At 47.2% G+C, this 22589-nt stretch overlaps 1 protein-coding gene across 1 annotated transcript in view; it reads left to right on the top strand.

Moving 5' to 3' along the window:
• The window catches only part of SNTB1 (syntrophin beta 1), a 99093-nt gene that overhangs the window by 54564 nt on the left and 21940 nt on the right, over positions 1-22589 (top strand). The window contains exons 2-3 of the mRNA XM_033155797.1: positions 3816-4032; positions 14823-15030. Coding sequence (XP_033011688.1) covers positions 3816-4032; positions 14823-15030 — 425 coding nt within the window. The remainder of the gene's footprint in view (positions 1-3815; positions 4033-14822; positions 15031-22589) is intronic.

The raw sequence follows: 22589 nt of genomic DNA, 5'->3' as shown, positions 1-22589 counted from the left end.
CCCCATGGACCAGAGCACGCCAGGCACGCCTATCCTTCACTGCCTCCCGCAGTTTGGCCAAACTCATGCTAGTAGCTTCGAGAATACTGTCCAACCATCTCATCCTCTGTCGTCCCCTTCTCCTTGTGCCCTCCATCTTTCCCAACATCAGGGTCTTTTCCAGGGAGTCTTCTCTTCTCATGGTGTGATCTCACACAATTTCACACCGTGATCCCGTCCCCCTGAAAAAGCATTTTATCAGGCACAGCTCCCTGATAAACACGTGTTTTGGGGCACTGTGCAAGATTCACCAGTGGGGTGAAATTGTAGCATGAAATCACATGAGATCACGGCGCCCAAAATGGCTCCCATCCTCTCATGAGAAAAAAATTGGATGCCCCCCCCCCCCCGCAGGACACTTTCGGGCTATGGTGTAACACAAAGCATTTAAAGCTATAGGTAGATATAGAAGCTTCAAGTTCAGAGAGGCAGTTGGAGTACAATGAATAAAAATAGCTTTATAGAAAATCAGGTTGCTTGGACTTCAACTGATAAAAGAAACAGGAATGTATTTCTGAAAAATTCTCCACCCTTCGGGAAGATGTTAGGATCATTCCCCGCTGGCTACTGCCAGGTCTTAATATTCTGAAAAGGCTTGAAGGTATTTATAGTAATGCTAGGAATATGTGCTGGAGCTATCAGACAGTAAACACAGATAAGGCCCATATTTTCTGGTTTTGCCCCAAAATAAGAAAATTTGTATAGACATAATAAGCAAAATTGAAATTATAACAGTTTATCAATTATTATTAGACCCCTTGATTGTATTGTCCAGTTTTGTAAAGCACTCAGTGTTATCTGAAGGCATCACAATGTGAGTGCGCCTCAAATGTTGATTACTGCAAATTGGAAGATAGTAAGAACTCCCAATGGTTGATGACTGGATTGTGCACTTATGAGAAATTGTATATATGTTTAAATTGACAAATATAGTAAGGATGAAGGAAAGAAGGCAGCAGAATAATATTTGTATAGACAAATAAGAGTAAATTTGTGGTGTAGTGGAGTAACAGAACTCCAGAAAATGTACAACCCTATGCACTATTGGGTTTGTGGTAACACAATTCAATTGATTTTATGTTTAAAAGTGACTATTCAAATTTGCACTCCTCTGAATTTTGTGTTGTGGTTTTCCTGCCAACATATATATATATATATATATATATATATATATATATATATATATATATATAAAAGCGCACACAAAAATCCATATATTAGTGATTAGTAGCATACAAAAATGTCTCATATTCAAGGGAATGGCTTGCAAAAAAAAAAAAGCCTATTATTGAGCAAAATGTCACGGAAAAATCTGTCCAAAACTAGCTTGAGGGAGGTGGGGATATCCGTAAACCACATTCAGATAGCATCATATCATGGTACATGAATGCTTTGGGACAGGGCCGGGGAACCTTGTTCATATCAGAGGCCATGTTTCCTTCTGGCCAGTCTTCTGAGGGCCACTGGAAGTGGGTGGAGATGGAGGCAAAAGTGAGCAGAGCAACGAATGTGAAGTTTACCTTCGTGCACAAGACTAGTTTCTGCCCACCCTTCTTCCTTCCTTCATCCAGACAAGCGAAAGAAATGACCAGACTCCAAAGGCACATTCCAGACAGGCAAAAAACACATTAAGGGTGTTAAATAGGACCAGTGAGGGTTGTATGTCTGGGAAGAGTTTTGAGGGCTAGACAGAGGGCTAGCATTCAGCCTTGTAGGCCTGAAGGTTGCCCAGCCCTGCTCCGAGGGAATACAATTGCTCTGAGGGCGTGGACAGAGCTTGCCCTAGGATAGCTTTTGGCTTGCGTGTTTAATTCAAAGGGCTTGTTTTTCACACTTTTTGCAAGGTGTCCTTGAAAGGGCTCGGGAGCTGGTCGGGACACCACTCTCGAATTGTACGGAAAGCAGCGACTTGGCAGGGCGAAGTGGAAGAATGTTTTACTCTTGTTGACAATGTCCTGGGAACTGCATTCACATCTGAATGTTCCAGGCTGTTGTTTAGTTTTCAGTCTGAGTTGCTCTCTCTGGCTTTGGTCTCGCATCCCATCATCACCTCTCCTCTCCTCTTCTGCATTTTAAAGAGCTTTGCTCAGGTTGCTCCACGAAGCATTTGCAGTTACATGGCGGCCATTCTTAAGAACGGTCAAAGCACGTCCGGCTTTGATTGACTTGTAGGAAGAGCGATTCTTGCCTCTTTAAAACTGTTGCTAAGTCGACACAATGTAAAAACAATTAGCAAACTGAGTTTTGCGTGTGTGTGTTTGTGTGTAATGTTTGTGTGTTAACTCTGGAAGTGTATCCTCAATTCTGACCAAACTATGCCTCCTAGAGTAAATTATACATAGGAGGCTACAAACAAACAAACAAACAAACAAACAAAGCCTCTTTTGTACCAGTATATTTTGATCTAGGAGGCATAGTTTAGTCAGATTCAAGTACAGTCATACCTTGGTTGCAGAACGTCTTGGTACTCGTATGTTTTGGTTCTCGAGCGATCAAAACCCAGAATGAGTGTTCTGGTTTTTGAACTTTTTTTGGAAGCTGAACGTCTGATGGGGCTACCGCAGCTTCCGATTGGCTGCAGGAGCTTCCCGCAGCCAATCAGAAGCTGCGCTTTGATTTCCAAACGTTTTGGAAGTTGAACGGACTTTCGAAACGGATTCCGTTCGACTTCCAAGATATGACTGTAGATCTCAGCACAGGCCTTAAATGGTTTGTAGATCAGTCTGGGGTGCTCATTTGCTTCCAGCTGTGACCAAAGTTTGGACCAATTTTATCCAGAGGAACATGCTTTGATTATTGCAGACAAAGCTGACCATTTCTTATTGCAAGCTTATCTTCAGGAGAAGGGGCTTTCTACAGTTTTTATTCACACCCCCAGCTGTTTTACATTTGGTTACCCTCAGAAGCCATGCTTTGGTTTCTGAACATTTTGGAAGCTGGACAGACTTCTGGAATGGATTCTGTTCGACTTCCAAGTTATGACTGTATACACTTCCAGAGTTAATGCTAAATACATTATTTCAGGTAAATGAGTCACCATAGCTGGTAGAGAGGGCTGTGACAATTTGTGTCTCGGGCTTTTTAGGCTCTTCTGTGGTGCTGTGGGTTAAACCACTGAGCCTAGGGCTTGCCGATCAGAAGGTCGGCGGTTCAAATCCCCGCGACGGGGTGAGCTCCCGTTGCTCGGTCCCTGCTCCTGCCAACCTAGCAGTTCAAAAGCATATCAAAGTGCAAGTAGATAAATAGGTACCACTCCGGCGGAAAGGTGAACGGTGTTTCCATGCACTACTCTGGTTTGCCAGAAGCGGCTTAGTCATGCTGGCAACATGACCCGGAAGCTGTGTGCCGGCTCCCTCGGCCAGTAAAGCGAGATGAGCGCCACAACCCCAGAGTCGTCCACGACTGGACTTAATGGTCAGGGGTCCCTTTACCTTTACCCATGTACTATCCCTTTGAAACCAAAGGGACACATGGGCTGCCAGATACGAAATGTATTGGTTATTTTCAGCTCTCCTACCCCACTCTACGTCATTGTGCGCTCCTTGTTTAAAGTGTGCCTTAATGTTTGTCTCGACTGGGATGTATTTGACCTTGAATGTTGGGTGAGGAAGCATCTTGAGGGGCTAAGCAGAGGAGGATCACCCAGGCCAATGGAGGCAGCAGGGCACCACATGAGTTACTCATGGTCTAGTGCTTCAGTGAAGGAGTGTTTGGCTCTCGGAACATTTTTTTCGCTTACTCACCTTTCATTCTTCTTCTTTGCTTCTTTGCTGCAGTGAAGTACATGAGAGAAGCCACCCCCTACGTCAAGAAAGGGTCTCCGGTTTCCGAAATCGGCTGGGAGACCCCCCCACCCGAGTCCCCCCGGCTGGGGAACGCGTCCACCGACCCCCTGTCGCAGCTGTCCCTCTCCATCCACAGAGACAAGAAGACGATCCCGCTCAAAATGTGCTACGTGACGCGGAACATGGCCGTGTCGGACCCAGAAAACAGGTAATGGGGGTTGCCGGGGAAGTTGGCGGGGCAGCTGGAAGGTGTTCGACCTTTTTTGGGGGGGGGGAGAGATAATATGCACTTACGCAAAAGCGACAGATCGAAAGAAACATCAACCTCTTCAACCAGGGGCTGAGCCACACTCCCGTTTGTTCCGTGATTTATTCCAGTTGTCTTTTGATTTCTAGTCACAGGTCCGAGAGGATTTAGTTCCCTCCTGCAGCTTTCTTTGGGAAAGCCCGCAATGTACTGCTGAATCGGAACAAAGGCCAATGTGCAACAAAACCCGGTTGACATTTGTTCTGATTCAGTGGTAAGCAGTGGGTTTTCCGGGGGGGAAGAAGAACCTGTTGGACCCACGACTAGAATTCATGGGATAAACAGAAGTGGGGATGATCCCTATACAAAATAATAATAAAATTTTACACACACACACACATAATTACATCATCGTTATTATTATTATTATTATTATTATTATTATTATTATTATTATTATATACTAATACTACTACTACAGCTAATAATAATAATAAAAATCAGTGTGTGTATCCAGAATTCATACAAACTCAGGTACATAGAAATCAACCTTATGGAATATATGTGTGGCTCTACAAATACTCCATTTTGAAAATTAATATTCCGACTTTTGTTCAGTTAGCTCATTTATTGATACTTATTCGTAGACATACAAAAAATGCATGCCCTTTGCAAAGTATCTTTTTTATAATATACTAAGAAAGACAACTACTTAGTCTAAAGTTTAAACAAAGAAACAAAGTACAATAAATCATAGAATCGTAGAGTTGGAAGGGAACCCAGCGGTCATCTGGGCCAACCCCCTGCAATGCAGGAATCTCAGCCAAAGCATCCATGACAGATGACCACCTGGTTGGCTGCTTTGAGAACAGGATGCTGGCTAGATGGGCAAATTGACCTGATTCAGCCGGCTGTTCTTATTCTCACGGTGATTCTTTCTTTCTTTTCTTTTTCTTTAAAAAAAACCCACGTGGAAGTCTATAACCAGATCTTTGTTCTAGGCCTTAAAGTATAAGAATTCACACAGTTCTAGTGTGCTAATGAGTGGGTGTGATTTCTGCTGGCTGAAGTGAATCAGATGAACTCATTTTACCAGATTATCTTAATTGGGTTGCCACTGTTCAGAAATCTCTTGGTGTTCTGCAAAGACTTCACCATGCAACAGGTTTGGCAAGCTTTTTTTTTTTTTTGATTGAGAAAGAGTACGAGCAAATACACCTCTTAAAACTATACCTAAGCCTTTTCAAAGCTGGGCAACTTTCTTATGACTCAAAGTCGGCAGCCTCCGGCCCATGGGCCAGATGTGGCCCACGAAGACCGTTTTACTGGCCCATGAGCCGCCTGCAAACTGAGCCGCCCGCTCGGCAAGTCCTTGAGCACGGTGCCAGAAATGGCACCTGCACACGCGCAGATACCAGAAACCGCATCTGCGCATCTCCAGACACCGGAAATCACTTCTGCGCAGGCGCGATTTTCGGTGTCTGGGCATGCGCAGAAGCGATTTCCAGCGCCGCGGAAATGCAATTTTCGGCATCGTGCTATGCATGTCCGGCCCACGGATGATCTCCGTGGGAATGATCCTGCCCATGGCTGGTAAACCTTGCCGACCCCTGTATATGACTCACTTGATGATGCTTCCAACATCCCTTTTTTCTTACACAGATAATATTTCTAAGTTGGGGGGGTGGGGAATGCATGCCACAGCTACATCGTCATGCAACCACGTTTGTTTCACTATGTACACATAAGAGGATCTCTGCTGGTTCAGAAAAAAAGTCCACACAGAGCAGCCTTCAGCTCTCACAGTGATCATGAGAAACCCACAAAGAAGAAGGAGGAGGAGGAGGAGGAGGAGGAGGAGGAGGAGGAGGAGTTTGGATTTGATATCCCGCTTTTCACTACCCGAAGGAGTCTCAAAGCGGCTAACATTCTCCTTTCCCTTCCTCCCCCACAACAAACACTCTGTGAGGTGAGTGGGGCTGAGAGACTTCAGAGAAGTGTGACTAGCCCAAGGTCACCCAGCAGCTGCATGTGGAGGAGTGGAGACACGAACCTGGTTCCCCAGATTACGAGTCTACCACTCTTAACCACTACACCACACGAGCATATCTGGTACATGTACAGGGAATATAGTTTACCCAGCCCTACCTTCTCCCCAGAAGCACCACACCCAAAGCCTAATAATGGTACCCACGATGCTCCTATAAGTCACCTGACTGGGTCATGCGCGAGGCTCCTCCAGACCAGTTGATAGGCTGTGGAAATTGCTTGATGCCACTGTGGATCGTCGGCCAGCTGATTGCTTGGCGTCGCTACCTTCGTTACCACATTACAAGAGAATTCTGGAAAGAAAGAACGTTAACGTTTTAGACAAATTCCTCTTCTACGCAGTGAAATTAGCCGTTTGTGCGGTGCATTGCGCTTCCGGCAACGAAGCCCGCATTCAGCAAACTGGCTGAACCGGGAAGATGCCACGGCATGATTGCGAACATTCCAACTGCATGTGGAAGGACACTGCCAACGTTAAGTTTGGGAGGAGAGGATTGCATTGTGTTGTATGAAAGTGGTGGCGGGGAATGAGACAGGAGCAGGTGGTTAAAGGAATTAGCAGATAGGGAGAAAGAACGTGATGGGGTAAAAATCAAGGATCTGAAGCAGAGGTAGGCAACCTAAGGCCACAAGCGGCCCATGGGGGTCATTTAACCGGCCCACGAGCTGCCACCAAACCAAGCCGCTCTCTTGGCGAGTCCCCGTGCGCTACGCTAAACTGGCACGGCGTGGGGACTTGCTTCCACGGTGCCAGAAATCGCATCTGCGCATGCTCAGATGCCAAAAATTGCGTCTGTGCAGATGCAGATCCTGGAAATCGCAGCTGCGCATGCGTGATCCGGCCCATGGAGGGATCTCCGCTGGAGTGAACTGGCCCCGGCGAGGTAAACCTTGCCGACCCCTGATTCTGAAGCAACAATGGGTGGTGGAGAAATGGAAGATGGATTAGGAGCTAAAACTGAAGGTGGTTTGCAAGAGAATCTCATCTAGAGCTTTGAGACAGGAATAGGGTGCCTCTAGATAGGAAACGGGCAAGGAAGAAGAAGAAGAAGAAGAGTTTGGATTTGATATCCCGCTTTTCACTACCTGAAGGAGTCTCAAAGCGGCTAACATTCTCCTTTCCCTTCCTCCCCCACAACAAACACTCTGTGAGGGGAGTGGGGCTGAGAGACTTCAGAGAAGTGTGACTAGCCCAAGGTCACCCAGCAGCTGCATGTGGAGGGGAGACACGAACCCGGTTCACCAGTTAACGAGTCTACCACTCTTAACCACTACACCACACTGGCTCTCAGGGGGAGAAGGCCCTAGGGCAGGCATAGGCAAACTCGGCCCTCCAGATGTTTTGGGACTACAACTCCCACCATCTCTAGCTAGCAGGACCAGTGGTCAAGGGATGATAGGAGTTGTAGTCCCAAAACACCTGGAGGGTCGAATTTGCCTGTGCCTGCCCTAGGTTTACAAGATATAGAGTCTTGACCGTGATAAGGTAGAGGGCCTAAAATCCTCATATTATTTTGAATTGCCTCAGCTTGGGAACCTTCTGCTCACAAGGGAAGTGAGAAAGGCAGAATGGCACACAGGACTTCCATGGTCCTTTGCTTCCTGGCGCTAAAAATAGGGTGAGCTTGTTGGTCCCTATTTTAAACATACGTGGAACCAGCTGCACCCCAGCACACTGCGGCTCAACATCATTGTCTCTCTCTTAGTTGCTAACCAAACAGAAATAAAAGAAACCAATGAAGTCAGAGGAAGGGGTGGGGGTGGGGAGTAAAAGGAGAATATTCACTCCCCCCATTTCACATCAATGAGCTTTTTGTTCCTACCCAGTACAGAGGCTTTTAAAGAAATTGGCTGCAAGTTCGTTGGCTTTCAACACTTCTCTGTCTGAAGGGGGCTTGAAAGCAGAAGTTTTTCCAGTTTAGGGAGAGGGCTAGGAGCATGGAAAGCAGCTGTTCTCATGACTTTGACAGCGGAACAGCTGGATCTCTCAAATCCTTGCGGATATCCTTGGTTCAGCTGCGGACACGTCCATACCCTAAATTTAAAACACTGTGATACCACTTTAAACAGCTATCTCCCACCCCCATAAAAAAAATCCTGGGAACTATAGTTTGCAGGAATAAATGGAGGCAGTGAGAGATTTTACTTTCTTGGGCTCCATGATCACTGCAGATGGTGACAGGAGTCATGAAATTAAAAGACGCCTGCTTCTTGGGAGGAAAGCAATGACAAACCTAGACAGCATCTTAAAAAGCAGAGACATCACCTTGCCGACAAAGGTCTGTATAGTTAAAGGTATGGTTTTCCCAGTAGTGATGAATGGAAGTGAGAGCTGGACCATAAAGAAGGCTGATCGTCGAAGAATTAATGCTTTTGAATTATGGTGCTGGAGGAGACTCTTGAGAGTCCCATGGACTGCAAGAAGATCAAACCTATCCATTCTGAAGGAAATCAGCCCTGAGTGCTCACTGGAAGGGCAGATCCTGAAGCTGAGGCTCCAATACTTTGGCCACCTCGTGAGAAGAGAAGACTCCCTGGAAAAGACCCTGATGTTGGGAAAGATGGAGGGCACAAGGAGAAGGGGGCGACAGAGGATGAGATGGTTGGACAGTGTTCTCGAAGCTACCAACATGAGTCTGACCAAACTGCGGGAGGCAGTGGAAGACAGGAGTGTCTGGTGTGCTCTGGTCCATGGGGTCACGAAGAGTCGGACACAACTAAACGACTAAAGAACAACAGAAAGGATGCTGAGGATTGTCAATGGTCCTTTACTCCCCTCACTGAGCTACAGTTCTCAGAGTGGTTTAATAACCAGCCTCTCTTTTGAGAATTGTCCTTACCTGGCCCTTTGCTCCATCCGCTGTGGTGGCAAGAGACTAATTGGATGGCAGTAAGTTGAGGATGGCGCCCTCTTCCTCCAATCCATCATTGATGCTATTGCCATGAATGGAGCCAGGCCCAGACTCTCGGGGCTTCAAAACTGACCATAACTCTCAGACCCTGAGGAAAGACAGCTTCACTCTCGCTCAGGTGTGAGACAATGCTCTGTTTTAGATACAGCTCACACCGTCACGAATAACCTTTGTTATCTGCGGGAAGCAAGTAGTTTTAAGACTCCCACACGTTAAAAGAGGGCTTATCAGTTCTTGTGGCGTTTATTTCCTGTGGAAACTCTGAGCTCTCAGTTGACGTTCTCCAGCCAACATCAGACAAGGTGCGAAACCTTGCTGTGTCCTGTATTCCCTGCCCTCTCCAAATGAGTGGGGAGAAGGTCTCGCAAAAACACTTTGAGAGACCCCCGCAGCTTCTGTAGCTGCTCCAGCCCAAATCAAAACATAACTGCAGCTTATGCGATGTCGACGAGTCTAGTTAAAATATTGGCAACTCCATTGTCGGTGGAGATTGACGGATGAAATCATTTTCTGTTCCAGGGCTGCATTTTGGTTAGGATCTCTCCCTAATCCATTACTTCTCTGCTTCCTCTCTTTCCTTGGGGGCATGAGGAATCATCGCAGCAAGACCCCCGTCTGCACTCTGATACCACTTTAAACACCCCTTGCTTCCCCCAAAGGATCCTGGGAACTGTAGTTTGCTAAGGGTCCTGAGAGTTGCTGGGAGACTTCTGTTCCTGTCGCAGAACTATAATTCCCAAAGTTCCCTGGGGGGGGGAGAGAAGAGGGATTGACGGTTAAGCCATTCTGGGAATTGTAGCTCTGCAAGGGGAATTGGATTGGGGATGGGTTTTCTCCTGGCAACTCTCAGAAACTTTAACAAAGTACAGTTCCCAGGAGTCTTTGGGGGAAGCCACAAAAGTGTCATGATACTGCTTTAAATGTGAAGTGTAGATGGGGCCCAAAATATAGGATGTTGAATTGCGTAGCATTTTATCACCACACACACACACACACAGTCCAGACAATTCCTGTAAGACAAAAGTTGGCATCCTGTGGCCTTTTGTGGGGGGAGTCTCCCCTGCAGTCCCCCCCCATGCCGTCTGATCCAGCAGAGGTCTTCTTATGTTCATAAGGAACCTGTCCAATTTCAGGCCTCAGTGTTGTTGTTTTTTAAGACCCTATATGTGCCTCCCCTCGCAGAATGTGGCTTGTTTCCTTTATTCAGATATCAGATAGTACCTTTTTGGACATTTTGCCTTAGGGAAAGGAAGGTAGAATAATAGGAAATATATTCAAGTTTCTGCTTCCGATGTTCTGCTCAGGGAGCGTATAGAAGAGGGACCCACCCAGGGAAATCTCAAATATTGGAATCAAAACAAATGGTTTGTGTACAAGCAATGCAAATCTGCTGCTTAATCTGCATAATGTTCTTGGCACGGAGTTTGGGTTTTCGTCTTGCGTCAATGTCCCTGAGCATACCTCGCTGCTCTGATGAGAAGTGCTCTGCTATTTTAGAACGCAGCCCATGACATGTTCATGCTCTCTAGCAAAGTAACTTGGCCATCCATGCCCATAAAAGCAAAATCAGCCGTCTGACAGAGCCTATACACTTCAGCTATGTGCATAATGATACGTCTGGAAATCGTCTTTGATACAACTTTGAAGTACAGCTTGCATCCATATACGGAAGTAGAGAAGTTTTAAAAAACCTGAAGTCGAACGTGGAGCAGCCATAGTAGGAAATGACGTTTTAAAACCTAAATTTTGTGTGTGTGAAGAAGAGGAGTTTGGATTTGATATCCCACTTTTTCACTACCCTAGGGAATCTCAAAGCGGCTAACATTCTTCTTTCCCTTCCTCCCCCACAACAAACACTCTGTGAGGTGAGTGGGGCTGAGACTTCAAAGAAGTGGGAGTAGCCCAAGGTCACCCAGCAGCTGCATGTGGAGGAGCGGAGACGCGAACCCAGTTCACCAGATTACAAGTCTACCACTCTTAACCACTACACCACACGTGTGTGTGTGTGTGTGTGTGTGTGTGTGTGTGTGTGTGTTTTGGAGCAATCGTGTGCAAAGTGTAAATTAAGCCAGCGAAAAGTTAACCCCGGATCAAAAACCCATTCTGCAGTGGGGCTGTTCCCGCTGCTCTGCCCGAACCCTGACAAGAGGGAAAACAAGCATTGACAATAGTGTCCCTTGTCAAGTTGCCAGATGAAGCTGAATTGACTTAGGATTCAGCCTAAGTTTCCCCCCTCTCTGATCCTGACCCCCTTTTTGGTGCTTACATTAGCTGAGCTGGGATGAGCAAGTTATGTTGGCTTCTCTTTGGCTGAGTCACGGTTGGGGACTTGAGATTTCTGAGCTTGGCGGAACAAGAATCAGCTGGTGCAGCCTGAGATCCTCTGCATCCTCAGCTAGTCATCCCAGCAGATTTTGCCATGGGATCGCCCCCTTTGTGCGTGCAAGTGTTGGGGGTGAGGCTGTGGGAGCTGCAGTGAGCGTGGCTGGAGATGTGTCTCCTTTTAAAGGTAAAGGGACCCCTGGATGGTGAAATCCAGTCAAAGGCGACTATGGGGTTGCGGTGCTCATCTCGCTTTCAGGCCGAGGGAGCTGGCGTTTGTCCATAGACAGCTTTCCGGGTCGTGTGGCCAGCATGACTAAACCTATTCTGGCGCAACGGGGCACCGTGGAGGAAACCAGAGCGCACGGAAACGCCATTTACCTTCCCGCCACAGTGGTACCTATTTATCTACTTGCGCTGGTGTGCTTTCGAACTGTTAGGTTGGCAGGAACTGGGACAGAGCAATGGGAGCTCACTCCGTCGCAGAGATTCAAACTGCCGACCTTCTGATCGGCAAGCCCAAGAAGCTCAGTGGTTTAGACCACAGCGCCATACTCGCACTGACCAGAGTTGGGTGTTTGTGTGATGCAGCCAGGAGAACAGAAACTAAATGCACCATGTTATAACAATGGGCATTTTTTAAAAAACAAACAAACAATAAAAGAAAGCTGAAATGGTTCTGCTATGGACTAGGGAGGCTAGGATGGTAATTTGCAGTTGCGTATATTAAATCCTGTTTGCCATTATGTTGCAGGTTCAACAACAACAGTTAAAATTCATATACTGCCCTATGCCTGCAGGTCTCAGGGTGGTACAACCACATAAAATTGCCATCTACAAACACAAAATACATAATGAAAACCAAAACAAGAAAAACCCAGTAATCCCCCCCTCTCTCTCCCCCCCCCCCCAACAAATTTTTAAAAGGGTGCTGGATATCAATCAGCCAAAGGCCTGGTTCAAGAGGAACATTTTTGCCTGGCACCTAAAGGTGTATCATGAAGGTGCCAGCCAAACCTCCCTAGGGAGAGCAACAAGGGCCCTGTTAGGCTCTTCGCCTGTTTATGGGAGGGCTAAATGCATGTCGGAGATGGGAAGTATTTTGGAAGTGAAAGGAGGAATGCTGGGAAATGGCCACTGGCAACTCGGGCTCTCCTGAAAGAGAGGTTTGTTTTTGCAAAGTTAGCCAAACAGCCCCTGAGAAACCGTGATACCATTCATGTGCGTGGCTTAGTGTGTATCATGGCAGCCACCTCGCATTTAAACGTGCCATTCCTTTGGGCTGGCGTAGGTTTTATCGAAAGCCATTCTGCGTGCTGTGTTTGCATAACTGGCGGTGGCATGTGAGGATAAGCACAGCTGTGGCACTGCCTGAAATATTTCTAGGCCAGGGAGAGTGGAAAAGGGAACTTCTATCGCCAAATAGCAGATAAACATAATGTTGCCTTTCAGAAGGCAGATTGCCAAGGAGCGTAACGCGTTTTAAGCCATTTTCAAACTGGAGCTGTCCCGTCCGTTTGGCAGGCACTTCTTGCTTGCAGAACGTTTGCGCGGCACCTCGGCCACCGTGCCTAGCATGTCGATGTATTTATGCAGACAGGTTGGGTAGGGAAATCTTCTGTATGTGGAAGGGCCACAGCTCACTGGGAGAGCATCTGGTTTGCATGCAGAAGGTCCCGTGTTCAATCCCAGGCACCAAGAGACGCTGCCAGAAGTCCTGGACTCCGGCTGCTAGTCAATATTGGTGTTTGTTATTGATGCACGGATAGCTCAGTTGGTTAGAGCATGGTGCTGGTAATGCCAAGGTTGCAGGTTCGATCCCCGTATGGGACAGCTGCATATTCCTGCATTGCATCTGGTTGGACCAGATGATCCTCGGGGTCCCTTCCAGCTCCACAATTCTGTGATTCTATGCTTCCTCTCACTTGTCAAAAGTTCAGCTGTAAATGCCTTGTGGGCAGTGACCTCCTCATTTGCATGTGTCATTGTGTAAAGCACCATGTACATTAAGTCTAGCATATTCTTTGCTATTTGGACACACTCCCCAACAACAACAATTTCCTCGAGTGCTTCTTGCACTTTGAGGAGAGTTCCTATGTTTTCCTCTTATGTAGAATCATAGAGTTGGAAGAGACCACAAGGGCCATCCAGTCCAACCCCCTGCCAAGCAGGAAACACCATCAAAGCATTCCTCACAGATGGCTGTCAAGCCTCCGCTTAAAGACCTCCAAAGAAGGAGACTCCACCACACTCCTTGGCAGCAAATTCCACTGCCGAACAGCTCTCACTGTCAGGAAGTTCTTCCTAATGTTTAGGTGGAATCTTCTTTCTTGTAGTTTGAATCCAGTGCTCCGTGTCCGTTTCTCTGGAGCAGCAGAAAACAACCTTTCACCCTCCTCTATATGACATCCTTTTATATATTTGCACATGGCTATCATATCACCCCTTCACCTTCTCTTCTCCAGGCTAAACATACCCAGCTCCCTAAGCCGTTCCTCATAAGGCATCGTTTCCAGGCCTTTGACCATTTTGGTTGCCCTCCTCTGGACACGTTCCAGCTTGTCAGTATCCTTCTTGAACTGTGGTGCCCACAGTGACTGAGCTGCAGTGATTGCTGGCCTGGTGGGCTCTCTGCTCTTGAGCACAAGGTTTGGAAGCTGAAAACTTCTGTTTCTACTTTTGAAGAAAGCACATCCAGTTCTGTTCAAGTTCTAGTTCATTCGAACCAACCACAACCAGCCTGTGATGATTCGTGGCTTGTTTGTTTCCTCTTCACTTTGCTAACTAGAACTTGAACTCGGCCACCCACACCCTGCGGTATTTTCATTTTCTTTTCTTTTCGCTTTTTAATTTGTATACACCCTACCTATATACACATGGCGGTTCGCAGCAACAAAATATGCGATAAAGAATGCACACCTTCTAATAATCCGATGCAATACGAAAAACCATAATAAAACATAACTTGGAAAGACTTATATCAAATAAAGTAATATTCAGTAGTCTATTAGAGTACCGTGGAACCTCTACTCACGTACAGAATTCGTTGCGGAGGTCCGTTCATGAGTTGATCTGGGTCGCTGGTAATGCGCCATTCTGCACATGTGCATTCGGCGGCGGCGCCGTTCTGCGCATGTGCAGATGGTGGAAGCCGCTTCTGCGCATGCACGAATTGTGGCAAACCCAACATTTACTTCCAGGTTTGCCGCAGTAGCGAGTCAAATTGTTTGTTGAGTAGGGGCAGTGGTAAGCCGAGGTTCTACTGTATAATAGTGCAATTTGCATAAAAACGTGACCTGCAGTGAGATAGATAGATAGACAGACAGACAGACAGACAGACAGACGGATATTTAATGCTTGTATTCCAGCAATGTTCATAGGACTGGGCTGTTTTGCAATAGCCACCCTAAACATTTTGAGACTAAACCTCCAGCCGTTATCCTGATTCTGTTATTTTCCCTCCTGCAGGCTTGTAGAAGTTCATTCGCCAGATGCCAGGCACACCCTGGTTCTGAGGAGTAAGGATTCCGCCACGGCGCAGGCCTGGTTCCACTCCATCCACTCCTGCATCAGCGATCTCATTCCTAAGGCCATCTCGGAGGTCAAAGATCAGCTGGGCAAAGCAGGAATTGCTGGAGCTCGAGAGATCAGGCACCTCGGCTGGCTCGCAGAAAAGGTAACAAGTTCCTCATTTTGTCCACAGGCCTTCCCTCTTGGGCTTGCCGATCAGAAGCTCGGCGGTTCGAATCCCCGCAACGGAGTGAGCTCCCGTTGCTCTGTCCCAGCTCCTGTCAACCTATCAGTTCGAAAGCATGCCAGTGCAAGTAGATAAACAGGTACCCCTGCAGCGGGAAGGTAATCGGCGTTTCCGTGCGCTCTGGTTTCCATCAGTGTTCTGTTGCGCCAGAAGCGGTTCAGTCATGCTGGCCACATGACCTGGAAAGCTGTCTGTGGACAAACACCACACCCCATAGTCGCCATTGACTGGACTTAACCCTCCAGGGGTCCTTTACATTTTGCCTTCTGAGCATTCTGAGGGAGCAGCGAGAAGGGCGCTCCAGGAGGCTGAGGCAGGCAAGGGCCCCCCGCAGGAATAGGCTCAGGATAGGTGAGGGTCACCGGCCTCATCAAGCCGAGACGTAGCAATCAGCATGCAAGGTATCAAAAGGAAGCAGAACGGAGGTGCCGTGTCTGCTCAGCTGCCCACATTGATGGACCACGGCTTGGTTGTTCCAGGTGCTCTCCGAGATGGTACTTTGGGGGGCTGTGTACACCAGTGGGAACTTTCTGCCAGGTATGCTGGGGGTTCGGGATAACGAATTTGTCAAATCCTCTTTTTGAAGCAGCCCAAGTGGGGTGGCCATCACTGCCACCTTTGGGAACGAGTTCCATTGAGGTACTTTTCTTTTCTCTGTCCTGAATCCTCCAACCTTCTGCTTCGCTGCATGCGCACAAGCTCTAGTGATACAAGAGAGGAAGAAGAGCTTTTCTGTTCCCACTCTTTCCATGCCCCAAACTGTCAACCTTCCTTTTTTTTGCATTGGGAAATGGCCATAGCTGTCAACTTTCCCTTTTTTTGCAATGGGAAACGGCGCTGGAGTAAGGGAATTTCCCGGAAAAAAGGGAAAGTTGACAGCTATGTCCATGCCATGTATAATTTTATAAGATTCCCTCATGTCACCTCTTGCTTGCCTTTTCTCTAAAAAGTCCCAGACGCTGCAGCTTTTCCTCACAGGGGTCTCGATCTACTGCCCTGATCATTTTGATCGCCGCACCTTTGCTCCCATAGTTCTTCCAGATGTTTCTGGAGCATTGTGGGATTTCATCTAGGGCCTCCTATGGATAAGTTCAAATTTGAGCATCTTTTTTCTAAGGGTTGGGAACTCTTTGTTCATGATAGGCTTTTTTTCCCAGCTCCCTGCATCACTGTTTTCTCCTCCTCCTATGGACTCCTAGAAGCAAAACACTGAACTCATAGCAAACTTTGCCCAAGCTGGTTACCTCCAGCTGCTGCTTTGAACTTCAACTCCCAACAGCGCTAGCCTGGCTGTGTTGGCTGAGGCTGATGGGACTTGTAGTCCAAAACAGCTGGTTGGGGGCAAAGGCTGCTTTATTGGAGAGAATGGGGCTCCACTTGAGTAACGTTTTGCAAATCCCAATTGGCGTTTGGCTGTCCGTCTATGAAATGCAATGTGCTGTTGCTGCATTAATGTGCAGGACAGCAGGCATTCTATTCTGCCTTGATCAAGGGCTCGGTTGGAGGTGGTGGCAGTATATTTAGCAACGATCGCACGGGCACTTCAAGGTACCTCAGCTGTTCTCTCTGCCCTGGGCCCACAGACTCAGCGTTCTGGATTAAGACAGAAGCTTAGCAAGAGAAAGTTGGTCCCAGAGGATATTGAGCTCTTTGCCCATTTAGGGCTTTAAGAGGCATGGATCTTGGACAGTGCCCAGAACTGAAAGCCGATGCCAACGTGGGATGCTTTCATAACACTTGGTAATGCTTGGGGCTGGGGTGCCCTTTGTGTGGTATGCATCTCGTGTTTGTCGTTCCAACTTGAAACAACCTGCGCCCTTCGCTTTTTCCTTGGAGGTCACTGCTTCCGATCTTGTTATGAAGTGCCGGGAGTTACTTACCACAAATAAACTGGGCCGTTGGTTTTGTTTGTTATTCTTGCAAGTGCTTCCCGGGACCCCTGAAACAAACCGGACAGCCCTTTGATTCATTGCAAAACTATGATTTTATGCTTTAAAAACCCCAAAACACAGGATTCTTAGCTCTTGGGACTTCAGAGAAGAACCTGACAAATTTAGTTACAGGTGGGTAGACGTGTTGGTCTGCCATAGTCAAAACAAAATAAAAAATTCTTTCCAGTAGCACCTTAGAGACCAACTAAGTTTGTTCTTGGTATGAGCTTTCATGTGCATGCACACGAAATCTGAAGAAGTGTGCATGCACACGAAAGCTCATACCAAGAACAAACTTAGTTGGTCTCTAAGGTGCTACTATTGGTTCTGACAAATTTAGGCAGCTTTTGCTGTAAAGAGCAATGCAGCCACGCAGGATTGCTACGGTTTCTTCATTTAAAACCCATATTTAGTCCTTTCCCACAGAGTCTTTGGTTCAGTGTGGTTATCTACATGTGACTGCCACTGGTAACTATAATATGGGGTGCTTCTAATGATTGAAAAAGCAGGTTGTATATAGCATACTGGGACAATTTTCAAGATGTCTCAGTTTTCCAAGATTTCTGATTAGTTCCATGTTCATGGCTAAAATCCAGCTCTACATATGCATGATTCCCCATGCGGTTGCATGTGCCGCGTAGAACAGCGACAGATCGCTATTACCAAATGGTAATTGGATCAGTTTCATTTGCAGTTTTTGTTAAAAAAATAAAGAAAGGTATAAATGTTTCGTGCACAACGCTTCAGTTGGCAGTGGTCCTTTGTAGTCGCTGGTCTTAGCCAGCAGTAATTCACGTCACACTGCAAATGTCAGAAAAGAAAACCCATCATCTTATTTACAAAGATGCTTTGAAGCATTGCAGCTTAGACCTTGCTTCAAGTCCTCTCCTCTCCAGGATTCCCCCCCCCCCAAAAAAACAATCGGAGACTGTGTCACCAATCTTCCCTCCATCCTCTTCATGCCTCTTCTGGTTCTGGCAGACAAGGGGGGGAAGGGAGCTTAGTTGCTGCAGGAGAGGAAGATACCTGTATTTCTTCACCAGCCTGACCCACCTCTGCCTCGTGGCCTCCTTTCTCTCCTTCTTCTTCTTCTTCTTCTTCTTCTTCTTCTTCTTCTTCTTCTTCTTCTTCTTCTTCTTCTTCTTCTTCTTCACTTCCCTCTGCCACAGGCTCTCTCTGCTCACTGAGCCCTGTTACCTCTTCAGCTTCCTATACCTCCTCCTCCTAGGCTTCTCCCTCCATCGTTGTCCCACCACCAATCCCCAGGCTCGGAGCCTTCTTCCCTTGGCAGTTCCCCAGCTGGTTCCTCCTACCATTCCTCTGCGTCTAACCAGTCCATGACAATATGACCAGATGTGCTTGGAACCCTTAACATCATATCACCTGCAGGAGCATAGGAAGTTTCCTTATGCAACGAACCTCCACTTCAGACTCTCCCCTCATTACTAAGTGAATTTTTAATCAGGTGTTCTGGGTCAAATTACAATGCACCCCACCTGTCCCTCTGAGGTCTGTCTGTTATTTCAATCCCCCTTTATCTATAATCTGGGGATCCCTTAGTAACGGGAGTTTTCCTGTCCAGTGGCCATGGCCGGTTATATCTTCTGCTCTGGCCTTCAGGGGTTAACCTCTCCTTTGCCTACAGTTCGGGGTCTCTCTTTATTAGATCCCCTCACTATATCAGTTAGCTAAGCCCTCTTAGCAACTCTGTGGCAATACCAGGGTTTCCGCCCGCTAGCCCCTCCTGAGGGAACTCCAAGACACAAACTATCACCCTTTCAGTTTAGTTTTATCCTTTCCCTGAGTTCACCTCCTCAAGAGCCTATATAACTCGCTGGACCAAATGAACGACGATATTTTCTTAGCTCAACAATAAGAGGTCTTTATTTCTTACAGAACATAACGGTTTCAGTAATGGTTCATAAGCTTAGTTTCATAACAGTGTAAACTCTTTCTTTCAGCAACATATACACATCTTCAACGATCCTAACCTAACCTGGCCCCACACCCTGCTTCTTCCAGTCACCACTCTCCCTCACACTAACGGCTCCTCCCTCCTTTTAAAGAGCAGAATGTCCCGCCTCCCAAGGGGTATCTGCCACTCAAACTGGGGTGCCCATTAACTCCTAAAACACCCTGGGTTTCTGAACATCCCCTAATTTAGATCTGATTCTTTACACCTTACACTGAGTCAGACCACTGGTCTTTCCAGCTCAATGTTGCTTACACTGATTGGTAGCGATTCTAGGGTTTTCAGCAGAGGTCTCTCCCCACCCTACCTGAAGATGTCGGGGATTGAATTTGGGTCCTGCTGCATGCCGAGAAGATGCTCTTACCACAGACCTACGGTCCCTCCCCTAAATGGATTAAGTGTCCTGTCTGAGACCCATAAGAGCTGCAGCCATTGGGTTAGGTGGACAAAGCACCTGTCGTGGTGTAAGGCTTACTGCAATATAAAATATTCTCAACCAGAAGAGGTAAGAAGAAAGGAACTGGCCGCAGCAGAGCTTCCTTTTCTCCCTTCCCTGTCTCTCTTCTCAATTTTTAATGAGGCTCTGTATTAGTTGTCATTCCGCCCTTCCCCCAGTGATTAGTCCGAAAAGCAAAAGCTTGCAACATGTATAGGAGAGAACATTCTGCAAAGGTGCTGACCTTTCCTTTTGCAATAAACTCTCATTTGAGAACGAGTCCCAGGACTAAGCATGTGGTTGGATCAATCATGTTAGTTTGGGGGTGGGGGTTTGGCTCGGACAGTAATGCGCAGCTAATGAGTTGTATGCTGTGGACATTAACCTCAGACCTCAGGTGATTTAGATGCAGAGCACATTGCAAGATCACCTTAGGGCTTTTTTTAAAAAGGAAGAAATACGCACCATGCTGGCATGTTAATTGAAGTGGGCCATTGGCACAGTGGCGCAGAACGCAGGTTTACTGCTTGTACAATGTAATCAACGGTGGGGAAACAAGTCATTTTCTGTCCCTTGTTTTTTTCTAACTTTTTTTTTTTAAAAGATGGACTACATCATGGAGGAACTTAAAGGGCTGTGAAATAGGAAGGGGCACCCGAATGTTAGGCAATGGCTGTGTTCAGAAGCAACAGTAAACCGTAGTTTACTGCTTCAAGAACAAGCTTACAGGGGTCAGCAAACTTTTTCAGCAGGGGGCCACTGTCCCCGAGACCTTGTGGGGGGCCGGACTATATTTTGAAGTGGGGGAAATGAACGAATTCCTATGCCCCACAAATAACCCAGAGATGCATTTTAAATAAAAGCACACATTCTACTCATGTAAAAACACGCTGATTCCCAGACTGCCCGCGGGCCAGATTTAGAAGGCAATTGGGCCGGATCTGGCCCCCGGGCCTTAGGTTGCCTACCCATGAGCTTGGATCTCGTGCTCCCAACTTTTGCATGGCCACAGAGCAGGTCTATTTTCCATATTTCCTTTTGTAGTATGGATCACAATCACAATGGCAACGTGTTAAAAAAAACCAAGCCTTATGAGGAATGGTTGAAGGAGCCTGGAAAAGAGGTGGCTGAGAGGAGATAGGATAGCCTTCCTCAGATATCTTCAGGGTTGCCACATGGAAGAGGGAAAGCTTGTTTTCCCTTGCTCTGGAGGCTAGGACCCGAACCAAAGGCTTCAAGTTGCAAGAAAGGAGATTCCGACTAAACATCAGGAAGAACTTTCTGACAGTGAGAGCTGTGGAGTGGAGTGGAGAGGTGGTGGATTCTCATTCCTTGGAGGTTTTTAAGTAGAGGTTGGATGGTCATCTCTCATGGATGCTTTTGTTGATATTCCTGCATTGCCGGGAGTTGGATTAGATCATGTTTGGGGTCCCTTCCAGCTCTATGATTCTGTGATTCAATATCCTATGGGTGCAGAAATGCTAATAGTGATTCACGCAGCGGGGATTCGAACCGCTGACCTCCTGATTGGCAAGCCCAAGAGGCTCAGTGATTTACACCACAGTGCCACCCGCGTCCTGTTGCTCTGTCCCAGCTCCTGCCAACCTAGCAGTTCAAAAGCACAGCAGCGCAAGTAGATAAATAGGTATCTCTGCGGCGGGAAGGTAAACGGCGTTTCCGTGCGCTCTGGCTTCCATCACGGTGTCCCCTTGCGCCAGAAGCGGTTTAGTCATGCTGGCCACATGGCCCAGAAAGCTGTCTGTGGAGAAACGCCGGCTCCATCAGCCTGAAAGCGAGATGAGCCCCACAAACCCATAGTTGCCTTCGACTGGACTTCACTGTCCATGGGTCCCTTTACCTTTTACCTATGATGGAGGACTCTTATGCATGCCTGTGCAGTGCAATGCTAAACTGAGCAAAGGCTCAAAACCTGAAAAACCTGCTTGCTAGAAGAAGAAGAAGAAGAAGACGAAGAAGAAGACCAAGCAGACGAGGAGGACGAGGAGGAGGAGGAGCAGGAGGAGTTTGGATTTGATATCCCGCTTTATCACTATCCTAAGGTGTCTCAAAGCGGCTAACATTCTCCTTTCCCTTCCTCCCCCACAACAAACACTCTGTGCGGTGATTGGGGCTGAGAGACTTCAGAGAAGTGTGACTAGCCCAAGGTCAATGTGGAGGAGCGGAGACGCGAACCCAGTTCACCAGATTACGTGTCTACCACTCTTAACCGCTACACTACACTGGCTCTCAAGGCTAGAAAGTTGTAGGATCTGCTTTTTGCTGAAGTTTGTAAGATTTCTGATTTCCAACCACAGCGCAGCAAGCCCTGGGTTGGAGTCCCAGCACACAACAATGTCCTCCCTCTCTGCCATCTACCTCAATTTAAGGATTAGGAAAGAAAAACAAACACGGCCCGCCAGCCACACAAGCAAGGAGCAACGAGCCTGAGCTGAAACCATCTGACGGCAGCAGGATGTTGGGCATACGAAGGTTTGAATAAGCTGAGGGCCAGCCTGCCAAATGCCACTCTAGGCCACCTTCCCTGTGCATTGCTCACACTGACCAATAAGGAACAAAGGAATGTTGCCTTCTCAAAAGCAGGGACCACAGCTTAAAAGCCTGGAGCAACAGAGGAATATAATGGGAAGCTGTCTGGCTCAGCTCCGTTTTCTTAAGCTAACTTTTTCACGGATACAGAAAGTGGGACACAGGACGGATGAACTTGGAAAGCAAGTTGAGCAGGCTGCCTAGCCGCCGTCGGTGAGACGACGAAAGCTTTTCCTGTGATCGGCTCAGCATAACTTCCAACGAAGGTGTCCAGAGTCTCATCCCGAGCTCTTTCCCTGCCTGCCCTGCAACTTGAATATTTAACCAGATGTACTACAAGGGCTTGGAATGTGGGACCTTTGACATCGCTGAGTTGTGGTCTCTCCCCGTGAAGCCTATAGAAGTTGGGAGAGAGGGGAGAAATAGCACAGAACCTCCAAGCAGAAGGCATAATGGGAACAGATGAAGGCAAAGGTGTTTAAAAACGGCCTGGGTATATTTTAGGAACAGCTAAGCAAGGAGCAGCAGGTGAAAGAAGCCTTTGAAGGAACGCGCCAAGCGATCCTGCCCTGCTAAAGAAAAAAGCTAGGGA

This window comes from Lacerta agilis, chromosome 7 (genome assembly GCF_009819535.1).
Source record: "Lacerta agilis isolate rLacAgi1 chromosome 7, rLacAgi1.pri, whole genome shotgun sequence".
In the NCBI taxonomy this organism is placed as follows: Eukaryota; Metazoa; Chordata; class Lepidosauria; order Squamata; family Lacertidae; genus Lacerta; species Lacerta agilis.
This window is presented reverse-complemented; position numbering and strand designations above follow the sequence as displayed.